At 28.0% G+C, this 17,105-nt stretch overlaps 1 protein-coding gene across 2 annotated transcripts in view; it reads left to right on the top strand.

Moving 5' to 3' along the window:
• Nucleotides 1–17,105, top strand: part of LOC149060369 (limbic system-associated membrane protein-like) — a 589,994-nt gene that overhangs the window by 312,035 nt on the left and 260,854 nt on the right. The window contains exon 1 of one of the 2 annotated variants that reach the window (XM_089220603.1): nt 16,143–16,187. The exons of the other annotated variant lie outside the window; for it this stretch is intronic. Within the exon in view, the coding sequence (XP_089076729.1) occupies nt 16,145–16,187 (43 nt within the window). The 5' untranslated portion in view covers nt 16,143–16,144. Of the gene's footprint in view, nt 1–16,142; nt 16,188–17,105 lie in introns of those variants that run through there. 2 annotated transcript variants of the gene reach the window in all.

Here is a 17,105-nt window from a genome sequence, read left to right as displayed (position 1 = left end):
TTAAAATATTGATAATAATACATTTCGGAAACGGTCAGGAAACGAGTTGTTTGCAAAATATTTAAATGAAATGTCAGAGTGGTACCTATTTCAGTCTGACCGCATCAAGTTATTGAAAAAAATCAGACGGAAGTGCAACATACGATTGGAAACAGGAAACTGGGACGATGATGAATATTTTTCCATTATTAAAATCGATTCGGAGTACCTATAATATCTAATATAATAAATAAATATATATATATATAATATTATATATATATTTTAAAATTTGATTTATTTTGTTTCATAGATTTTTTATTTTTACATGTATATAATATAAGCATTTTAAAATAAATTGAGTTGTAATATTGGTATTTCAAAGACTAAGAAATTAGTCATGTCAAAATATATAAAAATATTTAGAATTTACGTCAGTAGGTTTAGATATAGCTTTTCTTAGTTAACACAAACATATAAATATATATATATATTTTTTTAGAGAAATATAAAAAGTGATTATACAAATTACTTGCAATTATTCACCAAGTATGCTGTCTCTCATATCTTGAAAGGTGCTTCTAATTTTAAAGGTTTAAGTTTGTGTCACCATAAGATACAACTGAAACAATCAAGAATTTAAAAAAAAAATGGTATTTGAGTAAATTTAAAAATTTGAATTCAAATGATTTAATTATTAAATCGAAAAAATTAGGACGAGGGTACTTCGTGAAACACCTAATATATTGTAGTGGTCGGTTTGTTGTGAACACCACGAAATGGACAAGAGTGCTTTTAGATACCTAACGCACTAGGTATTATTTATATTTAATAATGTGAAATTTAAATTTTTTTTTATGTGAACGGACTTGAATTTATTAATCGTAAACAAAGACTTAATATAAAAACGGTGTTTTCCACGGTCACTCCGGTGTTTTACTAAATATATTTTTACTATGACAGTAGACATCTCTGTGGTCGTGTATCGAAAATTAAATGAATACCTATAGTTATATTTTCTGATGAATATTGTATTAGAATTATATTATATACAACTACACCATACAGAGCAACACATTCGAATACATATTAAGTATAAATTTTAATAGTGAATAATATACCCTACATAACTATATGATTACAACCAATAATAATAATAAAACAATGGCATAAATACCTATTGTTGTTTTATTTAATATTTATACAGTGGACAGTGGTATATAATTTTCAAAACTGGTAATCCAATTATTGTTCACAAAATAATCATAATTTTTTAACGTACTTCCAATATCGTATAGGTATAATATTCAAATTGACCTAACAAGCAGTGAACAACTGAAACAATCTGTATTATCTGAAAATGTTTGTAAACTATCTCGTACTACCACCGTATAATTGCGTTATCTGAATATAATGATGTCGTGCGACTGTGATTAGGATACACCAGCTATGATGTTTCGAGAATTTTTTGTTACAGAAACATTTGTAGAACGCGTCTTTACAATATATAATTATTTTAATATGAAGGTAGCTAAAAATCAATGTTATCTCTTCTGTGAAACTTTTTTATCACTTCATCACGGTCGTCTAAAATATTTTGCTTTTAATTAAAAAACCAACGCAATGAAATACGCCGATCACGACTTCCCATCAGTATACACACAGTGTAAGTAAATACAGTGCTAAAATGCCATTAAAATAATTAAACATGTCAAATCAAATCTGGTACAAGGCTTATAGTAATTTTCAAATTGATGATAGTGTTTTGACTGCAGCAGTGATCAACAGTCTAGATTTCCATGACCCAGTCCAAAGTATATATATAATATAACCTACAACTTTATTATTACTATATTATTATTATTATCATTATCATGTTTGTTCCGGTTGAAGTAAAAACAAACAACGAACAACCCGACGGCTTTTAAGTGTAAATTGACATTAATATAATATTAGGTATACTTTATAAAATATTATATTTTACAATATCACACGGTTTTGAATAATATTTTCCAGTTGATGTTTTATATATTAATTACAGTTCCAAATAAATATCGATTTCTGCGTAAACGATATGATATAATATATACGTATTAGATTATCTCAAGCCAAATTAGTTTTCTTGTTCATCTATTCGCATCATAAAGAGCAACTTTAACCGAGTCAAGTCGATGTTTATTTGCTTTCCTTTACTTCCACACTCGAGTTCCGTTCAACTATGAACAATAATCCACTTCGGAGAACACACACAGGGTTTTAATATTGAGCAATAAGTGATTGGACCACAGCAATTCGTGAAGTATCCTCATATTCGTGGAACGTTCACTAAACTTTTCTAAAAAACAACCCAAAACGTATATTAAATAACAAAAATGATTATCATGGCGATGATGATGAATATTGAAAAAAAAATGATATAGCTAATTAATTCAAAACATATTAGGTACTGGAATATATTGAATAATGATTAAATCGAAAACTCTTCAAATTCAATTGAAGCGTTAAACATCAACTATATCGTACTAAAATAAATTATTTATCGTTTTTATTAGGGGCCCATTAAAGATATTGGCATCTAGTGCTTTTTCAGTGACATTTCAAATATTTTAAATAATCTGAAATTTAGTTTTTCTGCCAATTATTCTTTTAATCTTGTCACAGGTGGTATATCGTATAGTTTTTATTATATTATTTCCGTGAAATTCCATCGACATGTTATGTGACTAGGGTTTTTTTAAAATAAATAATTAAAATTCCTTAAATCAGCAGACCGGTCTCTAGTTACTCGTATAATTCATGTTTTCAAAAACAACAGTTTATTATAATATATAGGTGATAATAGCTTACTGTGGACTACACCAAAAAAGGCCAATCGAGACCGGTACCACGCAATGCTGTGCTTTAAAGAACTTTATAGTTTATCAACTAACTGCAGGTCCCTGTTCCTAGTGCCTGCCTAATTTTATAATTCAGCGTTTAAGTCTCGTGTAAAATATTAATAATACGTAAAACGAACTCTGCAGAATTTGTATCGGACCCCACTGCGAACAATAAATCAAAATGGTTCGTAAGTATATAGTTGCAGGAAACAAGGCGCTGATTACCTCGGTGTAGTTTATTATATTCAAGCCATTTTCTCAATTCAATCTAGCGAGGCGGCAATTTGAAATTCAAACGTGAAAGTTATCTACTAGGTAGTGTAACAAATCATCTTGCACTTTATAAGAAACATAATTATACTTCGCTAAGAAAACAATTACGTCGCTTTTGTAAAATTCATTATACGTTTACAATAGGTATACATATTGTATTTTAATATAATTATTACTGTTCATAAATTAACGGTTAAAATTTTGTGTGCTCTTGTTACCGTTTTCTCCGCCCATCGTATCAACAACGAATACTTATAATTTACCTGCGTATATATATATTATGCTATATTTATCGAAAAACTATGGGCCGAGTGTGAAGGGGTTATTGCCGAAAAATATACCGTAGAAAATATTTTGTTCTTAATTGAAAATGTTCGTGCTTTAAAATATTATTAAACTATTTAGTTATTTCTTACCTTTTCATTTATTTATCATTATTATTTTTACTTTTTACTTTACTGCAGTATTAAGTATTGGTAATAACAATGATTATACTCCGTAGCCAGATCGAATAATATAATATATTAATATACTTATACGTTTTCAACTGCGTTATACGTCGCGTGACCAGATTCTAAACTATAAATAACATGTTTTTTAATACATTTTCGCGTGTACCTATAATAACTTGATGGTAATTATCGTCGCTATTGTGTATAGTGCATTGGTGCAAATCACAGGGTTGATAAGGGTGCTTAGCACCCTGAATTTAAATGCTCCCGAATCTTGTAATTAGCTTAAATTATAACTAAAAATCATGAATACGTACCTCTATTATGTGTTAAGATAGTCTATTGGACATAACAATTATTCACAAGGAAATATTTATGGGAAGTTAGTGCTTAATAGATTTCCAGTGTAATTATTACCTTATTATTATAGTATAATTACAACGAAACTTCCACATTATAAGGAAATTCCAAAAAAAAAAAAAATTAACTAAATATTGTTGACAATAAAATGGTTTTTCATTTTATTTTATTAAATTCTCTATGATATTTTTTTTTCTTATTTTCAATATGAAACATTAATTATACATATTATAAAAAAAATTATATTTGCAAAAATTATTAGAAATTATAATTCTTGGTAGATAATGCAGTGAAATACTTTAAAAGGTGCATTTAAAATCTCAATAAATGTACTAGTCATATATCCTGTAAAATTAATTCAAAATATAAACGTATACAAATGCGTTAAGAAAAAAACTGTAAACTTAACTATTTTTAACCATTTATAAAAATGTATAAACCAAAAATTAGCAAATATGAGTAAAAAGTTTTTAAGAAATAAGATTTGCAAAAACATCAAAAAGTAGGTAATAAACGATGAATAATTGGCTATAAATAATTTTGAAATAAAATTGCTAACCATTAAAGTCAGATTAAAATTTATTTTTATCTTTTGAACGGAAAATTAGAATAACTTCGCGTGCGCAGTTATGTGGTATGATACTATGCGTGTCACTAAAAGTCAAGTTAAATTACTGTCTCACTACTGCGCATTATACCGAGTAACGATGACTTTTCGCTTGGACCGACCTAACTGATTTCTTTTTCATTATCCTTCGTGATGGAATTAATACAGTGCACTGCTCATTTTGCCCGACAATGGGATTTTATTTCTAAAGCTGTGGGCCCTGCCAGACCGCTTTGGTAACAACGCTGGTATTGACGACATAAAATTATTGTGATAATTGCGGCATTAGGGTTAAAAACGGTCGTAATAAGCAATAGTATTCGCGGTTGGTTAATACGGCGCAGTAGTTAGTCAATTTCACTACACGGACGTTGTGGGTAACGAGACATCCATTACGACTGTTGTAATTATTGATATTATTAGATTTTTGAGCAATAAAATTAGCAATAAAATTACTAGGTTTTCACTCACTTCTTCAGCACAACACGATTCCAGTGGTATTCTCAATACCTAATAGCTGTTATACCGGATTAAAATCTAATCTTAAATCAGACGGTCATTTACTTATTGTTTTAGAACGGCTCGCATAAAAAATATACATCTGAAATGTTTTTCACATCAATAACGCGTTGTTGTGCACCGTACGGGGTTTTTCACGAACTCGATTAACATTTGTACTGTTCAAAGGTATGAACTTGCAAACATTTATCAAGACATTGTTACAACCATAATGTTCTAATCATTTCAATAACTAATGTAACGATACCTACTTATAAAATACGTTGAAATACTCTTTGTCTTATGATGTATCGAATTAATTTGATTTCAAGTCGACAGCAATAAGTATTGTCAACAGTGAACCTCACTATATTATACAGAGTGGGAGCCTCTATCCCATTAGACATTTTATACTTATCTAGCATCCTATTGTTATTATTATTATGCAGTTTTATCTCACGTGTTAATGCTCTTCGAGTTGATGTAATGATAACGTGAAATAATTATTATAATAACAACAGCAATGTGGCTTTGAAAGATAACAAACTTTGGTGAGCGCAACGCGTTTTATTCCAGCAATACACTTCCGCTGTGCCAGTTGAAAAATATTTTCGTGTGCCACTAAAAACAATAAACGAAAGCCAGCGAGTGTCGTTGAACACAAAACACACACATATGAATGTAACAATAATTATTATTATTATTGTCATTATTTATAATTGTACCGTTATACGCTAAGCTTTGAGTTAATGATATAACATTAAACATAAATTATTTTAATGCAGTGCATTCCTGACCTTTCGAATAGATCACGATGTTAAATTCAATCGAAGGTCCAGAAAAACAAAATATTTTGTACTTTCACTCGCCCACTTTGGGAATAATATTATTGTTGTACCTATGCAGAACAGTTTGTTGGTCTCCAAATTATGGAACCATCCCAAATCTGATAATACCGGTTAAAGGTCAAACAGTCAGCATTTAGATGTTCAACAATAAAATATTTGTCTCGTCCGATGACTTTACTAAGACCATTATCTTGTTTAAAAAGATATAAAAGACTTAATCAACGTTTAATTTACAACCCTAAGTATTCCCAATCGATTTGAACGAGAAAACGAACAATATACATTACATTATCGATTGAATTTAAATTTATAAATTCAAATATAAGTTTTCAGTATACTTACTCATTGTTCAATTATCATTGTATAGTACATAATATATGAACAATTAAAACTGAAAAAGTATACAGACACAACTATTGCTGGGCACAAAATTATTCAAGAACGTTTTCGTCTTTTAGAACAGCCTTTGCAGAAAAAATCTTTAAAAAAGACAAACAGTAGAACTAGTACATTGTCGCATCAGTAATAATAATACGTACAATGTTTCTTATCGTTACAACTTACTTTTATTGACCATTATTAAAAATTTAGCGAATGCATGCCTGACACGATAATTTCTGTACAGTTTCAGTTTTTTTCGATACACTTTGCATCACATGGAAACAACTACTAAAATTACTGTTTCTGGTGTTAATCATATAATTAACGTAATTTTACGTAAAAATTATATAAGAACTATAACTAGTATATTATTATGGACTCCGCTCAGAGAGAGAAAACCTTTTTGTTTGATATTAATTATGACTGAGGTAGCGATTGCAATCTAGATGTAAGAGTGGAAGAAGTTCTTTAATGAATTTTAGATTCAACAATCATTGTCTAGTTCATTTTATCACTAAGATTATATTATATAGATAATAATAAAAACAACTTTAATTATTTTCAAGGTGTAATCACATTAATATGGGCATTGGATATATTTCTCGCATTACTGAACTTTATTGTTGTCATCAACTTTCTCACACATTTTTTATACGAACATCCATGATAGACTGGTGGTGTGTAAAGCGCAGTTCATTAGTTAATAATTATAGTTCTAAAAACACTCAAATCGAATAGTCGAATAATTAATTGTATTGTAAACACGCCGGACAAGTACCAGGGCACCTGTTATGGTATTTGACGAAAGTTACGGCGGACACACACGCGCAATCACCACTAATATTATAATATTACAACGTATCCGTCTGTCACGCGTATGATCGAGTGTTAGAATATGATCGTTCCCGGTTTGGTTTGACTCTCAACAGTAATAATTATTGTTATTATTACGACAATAACGGCGTGATAATCGCACATGTACCATCATCGCAGACGATGCGACCATAAATATTGCATCACACGTACGGTGAACATTAACCGAATATTATTTTCGATACCTTTTCATACTCATCGTTTATGATATAATTGTTATCATCTGTGTTACGATACCGAAATATTATTGTGGCCTTCTACCGCGAGAATTACATTGTACACTATGACCGTGTGCATATAATAAAATATAAACACACGCACACACACACACACACGTCGTAAGTGCACACGTGTATATCGTACATTATGTTCGAATGTTTGCATATGAATTTCGATAGTCATTAATATGTTTATGACGTAATATTATAATTATGCGAACCTATTTCAGCCAGATTGCGTACAATAACACCCATACGCCACCCACCCATCCGTTTAGGATTTTGGTAAATATACGTATATTCGTATATATTGTAGAATTATTATATTATGTTCAATTTGAATCAAAATCATGATAAATTATATATTATAAAATATTATCCACCAGCGTATATACTAATTCAACTAAACAGATATTGGATGCCTATTATTTTTTTCGAAGGGGTTATTTCTATCCTCATGCGCGTCTTTCTATACGACACTGGTTTGAAATATTTATAAATTTAAAATAGTTATTGATTTGCTTTATAATAATATACCTACACGTGATGCGTAACCATAATATCGGGCGATATTATGTAACCACCTACGCGTCTATGGTTTTCGATTAAAAAAAAAAATTGATAAATATTTTATAGAGACTTTTTTTCACATTAATATTCTATTATGGAATTTGCATGCATAGTAGCTGGTTGAATCAAAAAAATGTCACACTGAAAACAGAATTTCACTGCTGAAAACAATCATTAACTAATAATAACGAACACATTTTATACGCCCCAATTTATGAATAGTTAAGTTAGCGCCTAATATTTTCAGAAATATTATTATAATGAGGATTTTCAATTTCCACCACCCTTCATGATTTTCTATTATTACTTATACTAGTCATATCCTATTTATTTATATAATAGTAAGTATAATGCTTTACTCTCGCAATAATTGTTTTTCACCGTTATCGGCTCATCGCTGTCTGAACCTGATTGGTTTTCCTACATAAAAACGACGTGGATATTATAGTCCACTATATCTGTGTATAGTATAATGCACTTGTTGGGGTGTTTTATTGTTATATTCACACGTCACATTTATTATTGAATGAATAAATTAATAAAATATATTTTCATCACTACTTCACCATTTGATGAAAATCAAATTAAAAAATAATAATACACCGTTATAGCGAACATTTTCAGGAAGTAGGTATACGCTTATTATTTTATCAACCACGATATTATAGTATTATACAAAAAATTATAAATGTATAAAAAAAAAAAAAAAAAAAAAAAAAAAAAATGATAACAATAACAATAATGTGGGAAACAATATTCGTCTAGTTAATTTTTTATTCTATAATTTACGTTTGTATTATGTGTCTACCATAACGACGTACAATAGTCAACGCCAAACTACAAGATAATAATATAACCATGATAGGATTTTTGAATGTCAGGTTTGGATCTGAAATTGAAAATATAGGTAGTGAAAACGTATTTGGAACATTTTTTAACACAATCTGACAGAAACTCTTAATTTATTTTATTATGATCCCAGTGTTTATTTTGTACCACAATAATTGACGCTTAGATCACTAAGGTATAACTAACCGTTTTTTGTTTTTATTAATTTAAATTTAATTTTTTTACAATCATAACGTACACATTTTTAAACCAAAATTATAATTATACTATAGTAGTGAAGGATACGTAAATTATAAATGAAAAATATAACAAATATGAGATATGTATCAACACGATACAAATTGCAATATTTTTATTTTCTCGCACATTTCACAAGTTACTTCTGTATGCAGTTAATAATGAATTTTTCTTATTACGAATATTATCTTTTGTAACCAAAAATCAGCTACAAATCAAAATATGCATACACTGGTACAGGTAGATAGATACACTTTACAGGTTCAAAATATTATTTATTATAGTCATATAATTGATATATATTTTTACGTTTATTTTACTTTAACAGTTTTTCATTCCAGTTATTTTCAAGCGACGATTTGGATTCATTATATTATATTATATATATATATTTTTTTATTTTACAATTTGAAATACACAATATGTACAACATAGCACAATAAGTTTATATATTTAAAAAAAAAAAAAAACAATAATAATGTTTATGATTTCCAGAATGATTTTACACCATCTAAATTAATACACTTTATAATTGGTTGGATGATAGGTACTCGTATTTCGAAGTTAGTGCACAGTGTAAAAAAATTCTGAAATTCTTAGGAACTAAAAAACTTTATGTTATTTTAAACAGCTATTGAGTTAAGATTTGTAGTTTATGAAAACTCAAGTTTGATGAAGAATGGCAATATGTAAAATATTAATATTAAATTTAAAAAAAGAATGGAAAACCCAAGGAAATAAAATTGGCTTTTTTTAAATACGTATTGTCGGGCCATCATTAAAAATATTTAATAAAACAAAATTGGAAAAACTCAAAGACTCTTAGATGATGAACACTAGTGCCATATTTTATCAAAAAATATTTAATAAATACAGCTACATCGCTGTTATAATAACTAATTGCAGTTCTCTAATTAAAAGGAACCCCCTCCCCCACGGTTTTATGCAATATATATAGACGCGTTGTTTGTGTGTTTACAATGATTACATTTTCACTAAGCATACTGCAGTAGATAAATAATATTTAAGTAATTAATAACATATTATAAAAGTTTTATATTGAGTAACCTTAGTCGATAGTCAAAATCTTTATATAATCATGTCATCCACGATCATATTGAAAAAACTCAATAATTTGATGTGGATGTTTTATTTTATTCGTAGAGGCTTAATTATTTATACTTACAACTTGGCCTGTATAAAGCAGACAAATACTACACATATAAACGTTAAAAATATCAAATATGATTTAAAAAATGTATTCTAATAATATCATTGATAGACGTAAAATTAAAAGTTATAAAGCAGCTGAAAATTGTATAGGTGCCTAATGCCTATCAATCTGGCTCTAGAATCTACTTATTTTTTATGATATGAATATTTTAATATTTTAAATTTAAGTCTAAAATTGCGTCAATGTAATAGGCAGCTTTATTCCTAGGTGTTCGAGTTTTAACCTACGGGAAAAAATAACTTTTAGTTTGGAATTTGTTGATAAATGTAAAACTTAGAATTAGACTTAATTTTGAAATCGTACAATTCTCTTGTCGGTTATTAATAATTTCAAAATATTCACTAAAAAAATACAGTTATATAATATGCTTAGTCACGAAAAGAGTTATGGATCATAATATCACAGATCAATCTGACGACATCCGGTGGATTTTCATATATATCATCTATGTTGCTCCTTATTAAATTTCGTGTTTCTACATAAATTTTGTCCAATAATTTTTGAGCACCCAGTTGCGCGTGCGCGCCGGTGTGACGAACGAAGAACTATTGAGTGAATCGAGTTTAGTGGCTGCTTATTTTCTCGTGATTGAAATTCAGTCGACTATATATATTTTATCGTAACATAGTTACTGAAAATCAATTGGCTGAGTCTCGATCGCAACGAAGCCATTTATTTATACGGCTAACCATGACCTATCAACCATTGTTGTAGGTGTGCCTAGGCGTCCGTATTTTTTTTCAAAATTAGATTTTCATTTCATTTCCACGGGAACACTGAGTTTGTCAATACTTTGGTCGGGAAATGCGACGGCGTATTCATCATTATGTTGCTATTATAAATAATTTTCTTATCCGAATTTCTTCTCATCACATTCATCGTCGTCATAGAATAGACTACCTATTATCGTATATGATATAATTACAAATCGTATCTGCGACTCATTTACTTTCTTACGTTTCAAATACAAGACATTTTATTATAAACCTATAAGTAGCTACCGACTCTGGGTTAAGGTGCGACTGATTTCGTTTGATACAGTTAAAGTGTGTTATAAAGCTTATATATAATAATAGATATACAATATACATAATATATGTAGGTTTGAGTGGGATTTTCATTGTTTTTTTTTTTTTAGGGAATTCTTCTACTAGTGAGTTCCTTTGTGTAAGTCTCTCGGAACAAACACGGGATTTATCGTTGAAATTTGCAATTGGCCTTTGTACTTTGTCACGTACCATAACGTTTTCGCCAATATGTCGAAGAGCGCATACATCACGCGAAATATTTTCAAGTATATTATTGTTTAAACCATTTAATAGAATACAAACATTGTTACAAAGCAAATGTCAGATTCACATAAACCGTACTTGCACAGTTGCACCGGACTAATATGGTTCAAATGCAACTCCTGATGATTGCCTTTTTATTTTTCACTATTATTATTATTATTATTATTATGTACAACATAAAACCAATTATATAGAAATGATTTAAAAAATAAATAAAAAATAAATAGTGATCATAAAAATAATGATACAGAAGATGATAGACAAAGTATTCTGTCCAAACTGTCAATTGGACTTAGCAGGATTATTTGATAATTCCCTTTATTTCTAAAAGAACTCTACTACCATGAATTTAAACTATTGAACTCGTAATTAATAATGGATGCCAGTCAGACAGTGTATGGGCGGAAATGTTAGATGTTTCAATAATAAAACATAATATACATTGATAGATAAAGTACATTATTGAGGTAATTAAGAAAGTAAGCGTAACAAAACAAATTTAATTTAATAAATAAATGTATAGTCTGTTTCATTTCTGTTTTAATAATAATATAAGAACAATAATTGTATGATTATTTCGTGAATTCAAATGTCACATCAATCAAATACTATTGCTTTCATTCATTTTTATTTATCTATTACTTTATAATATAATTTATAAACGATATTGAGTTAATTGAAAAAACTACGATTTAATTTATTTGGTCTACAATTTTTAGTATACAATATCTTACAATTCAAAAACCATAATTTGCATTCAATCAATATAGAGTAACAAGTTTTATCAAGTACGAGAATTATTATATTTTTATTAGATTCTTATTGTCGCTAAATATAATTTTCTTTATTGAAACTTGCAAACCATTGCGGATTCATGCAATGAATAAAATTACGAAAGATATATATTCTTAAAAGATAAAAAGTTACTGGAAGGTTTATGCAAATCACATTTTTGAATTTTTTCATCGTTTCAAATATATTGCTGAATCAATATTTTCCAATTTACTGAATCACCTTTTGGATATGAATTAAAATTGGTAAATTTAAAGAATAATACATATATAAACGAATTATTACTAAGCTAAAACTTATCATTTTCAAGTATTATTAAACAGATATAATGTATCTTGCTTTTAGTTCAACTATTATGTTGATGATTATAATAACAATAATAAAAAAAAAATTTCGAAAAAACTTTTCTTATCCAATTCTATCGTAAACGTTCTGTATAAATATTTTGACGGTGGATCTAAACGTCAAATTAAAACATATACGATTTAGTTAAGATAAATCAAAATACACATACATACACACATTTATTGTTAAATTTCCGAATAACGACCATGAATCATACTAGATAGGTACGCAGACTTTTAAAGTTCATAAAAGTTTCATAAATGTGTAGTCTTTGAGTTTTCTCACCCGTTACGGTCTATATTTTCGTCGCTTATGTTATACCGTATATACTTCTTATGTGTGTTCACTGCAAACAATTAAACTTCCAACCTTATAGCTTTAAATATAATATTATATTAAATCATAGGCTTAATTATGAAAGTTAATCGTTTTGAAAAAAAAAAAAATTATGTGGAGTAGTCTCTAAAGCAAAAGAGCCACACGTATTTAATATTACGTAAATATCCCCATTTAATTTTCTTGAAAGTTCCTTGCATATATGCACTATGCTTATGATTAATAATAGTGAAAATTCTTGCGAAATCGTTTCCATTGTCAATGTATCAATATCTCGGAATACCATATTTAATCATAACAATGAAAATAATTATGTTATTATTGCTGGTTTTTTTCGTCAGTGGTTTGTATTTTTGCAGTTTTAGAATAATATAAAAATCCACGAATCCCTGACGCCCTATGATAAAATTATTATAAATTATATTAATTTTTGAGCCATTGAGTTCATACATAGTGGTAATAGATGGTATATAATAATACTACATAAAATTTTGCAGAATAAGTGAAAAAAAAAAATAATAATAATAAAAATCGTTTTTTTCGACTATGTACTTAGAAGGATCGTAATAAAATCTTCAACGCATATATACTATTTAGCATATATTATAATAATGATAATAATACGAAATAGCAAGGATCACTTTACGATTTGGTGACAGAGAATTGGAGCAAGTGTCAACACGATGATAGTGTCATGTTCAGTCATTGCTTATTTTGAATCAGTTATTAGAGGGGAAAATCGAAATCAAAAAATTGTATTTTGGCCCTGTGGCGATAGTATGGCATAATCATTTCGAGTGGCATAATATAATTTAAGTACTGAAATGTGAGTCTTGCAGCGGGAAAGGCTGCAGCAGAAGTGCACTATGCAGTCCACAACGGAAATTTCGAACGACGTTTCCAGCCAAGCATTCGCAAATTATGACGACAATGATTATGATAATATAATATACACTCGTAAACGTCACATCATAGCATCAAAAAAATGTATTTCCTTAGGTAATATAAATGTTACTCATTTTTTTTACATTTACTCAACGTTTCATTTTTTTTTTTACGGTTTTTGTCGAAATATAATAAAAATTTATTCACTATGAAAGCCTATTCTATTTATAACATAATATTATTGTTTGGACCACCTCATATAATTTTTGTCAAAATATCAAAATCACTTAATTATAATATTCTCCCTGTTGATGTTTTCTATATTAATAGATATCAACCCAAAAACTAAGAGAGAGTGGAAAATTTGTTATATGTGCATTTAAAATTATTTTGAAAAGTTTGGAGGGACTGCATATTTTTAATCAACATTTTTAGAATAAAAACAATTTTTCTATAATATATTGTCGTAATTTTCATTTGTATTTTATTTTTTTATGGACCGGTAAAATAATAACAAAAACGTCAATAGAAAAAAAAAATGATATGTCTGTAAATATTCATTTACGCATATAAATATATTATATCATAATTGACAACCTCACGTGCATTCATACATTCACCCACCCACAGACATATGAAACTGTTTGGGATTGTCGGCTGAGAATTTCTCTTTAAAGAATTTATCGTCCACATCACTCACATGTGATTGATACATCCACACGACCTATATCAGCTGCAATCGAGAGTGCACGTGTAGTAAATGCCATACACCACGACACACAGATATAAAATAATATAATAATATAATACCGTTGTCGTCACACAAGTATTAACATTATAATTAAACGCCCACGGCAAATGTGTTGCATTTCAGGTAAGCCGGTGAGGATTAAAATGTGATGACACGCGTCGTCTTACACGCACCGTGAGCAGTGTGTTTGCACTCGACTTAGGAAACGATAATATTTGCACATAGTATCTTAATTTAATTTTAGTCACACCTACACAGAAAGTTTGGCATTTGGATGACGGTCAGTAAAGCGTTAGGAAGTCACATTTTTTCACCTAAAAGACGGTAAACTGGAAATCCTTAAAATGTGCTGAGCATATCACACCTGTACAACCAAGCTGTTCTCGGAACAGTATAAAATTTCTTTCACTTTTATTATAAAACTCAAGCTATCTCTGTTAATCTGTTTGGTACGACCACGTCTTCCAGTCTTTGGGTTAAATATTCCATGTACGATTTTCATGATCGTATTTCTATTTTGAAATTTATAAGTCTATTCAATCAGTATGTTATCCAGTCAATAGTACGAATTGATCCATAGACTCACATAACCAGTATATTATCATTTACAACCATACATTTTAGCGAGACCAACCATGCGTGAAATTATATATCATGATTGGTTTCGAATGATGATTAACTATACAGATACATAAACTACGAATTTTTGCAAAGTCTTAAATCTGAAACAAAATTGCAGCTGATTTTATTGAACATTTGAACTCAATAATGATATACTATATTTATGTATTTTCAAATTATAAAAAAAATTTTGTTTTATTTAAAAGATACAATTTATTACATATTTACCATACCATTTCGTAAAAATATGTTCAAATAATCGCGAACAAATAATTTCCATTTACTACTCACTCAGTTCGAAATCAAGAAAAACATATCTTTCAAATATGTGCAATTATAAGTACTAAAATAAACAGTAGTTTAATATTTTATGATCATAATAGTAGGTGATAGTAGTTCAGACCGCAAAAAATAAAAAATAAAATAAACATAGTATATAAATTTAAAATAATTTTAAAAACAGTTAATATTCAGAATTTAGTGTTTAAATACCTAACGGTTATCACAACAACTATTGAAATGTATATTTTCTCTGTTTTATCACCACAATAATTACTGTTTATGATATGGCATTTGTCTCGTTTTACTGGATTGAATAAAATTTTTAATATGTACAACTTATTGGAAAAAAAAAATAGTAAATTACAATATCTTAAGGTACATAATAGTGTATGGTATTTATTTAATGTTTGTATGGCTAAAACATTCCTTATTTATATCTAAAAATAAGAAGTTATAGAATTATTGTTGATGAATATATTATACTAAGATCTTGAAATTTAAATATCAAATATTTTGACGCAATTTAATAAAATAATTTTAACTATAGATTATTCATGATCATTTTATTTCTTTGTTACAGGTATGTATGGACAAAAATTGTGGTTTCATGACTCACATAAAGCAGGTAATCAATCGTACCACTTTTATTTTCCATTCTTATATTATTCTCAACATTATATAGATTAGTTTCATATACTTAAAATAATAATTTAAGTACAATTTCACCAATGTTTTGTTAAATATCTGACTTCAGTTGGACTTGCATAATTATTTCTGCTTGGAAAAATAATATTTTTTGATTTACGTCTCATAAAATTAAATTAAAATTCGGAATTATACGAATAATATGTATTATTTAAAAGTTAAAACATTCATATTTATAAATTACCTAATGTAAAACTTTTAAGATTTATAATACTTGAATACAATGTAATATATAAATATTTGTTATTATTACATGTTTTAACTACTTGGTACATTTTAGGTGCCTAATTTACTGTTGTTAAAACTAGGAATAGGTACTAATTTAGTAGTTATGTTCAAAACTTAACAAATTAAAAATAAATATATAAGGCGATACTTTCAATATAATAATATTCATTAATGCAAACATATTATATTACAATATTTAATACAAATAACGATATATAATTATAAAGATACTTATAAACATTGATAAAATTAACATTATATCTCAGGAATATGATTACTATTAGAGGGGGATAAAATATCTCTTTTTTGCTTTCTGTAACATTTTGTTTCTCTAATTTAAGCATAGCATTCTAAAAATAGTTGACAATTATAATATTGATAAAAATGGTATAATATTTATTCTTATGATAGGTAATACAATATTTATTAAGACAATTAAAATAGATTTTCCTATATGAAACTTTTGAGATACGATGACTTAATTTTGGCTAGAATAATATTGTGTAATAAGTAATAACATTAGTTAGACCAGAATAAAGTCACATATGAGAAATGTCGATAACCCCAGCTAAAAACTATATTTTATTTTAAGCAGAAATAAAGAAATCTG

The sequence above is a fragment of the Diuraphis noxia genome, unplaced genomic scaffold, assembly GCF_037042655.1.
Source record: "Diuraphis noxia isolate RWA-SAM2 unplaced genomic scaffold, SU_Dnox_SAM2 contig0001, whole genome shotgun sequence".
Taxonomy (NCBI): Eukaryota; Metazoa; Arthropoda; class Insecta; order Hemiptera; family Aphididae; genus Diuraphis; species Diuraphis noxia.
Note: the sequence above shows the minus strand (reverse complement) of the source record. Positions and strands in the feature narration are given on the sequence as shown.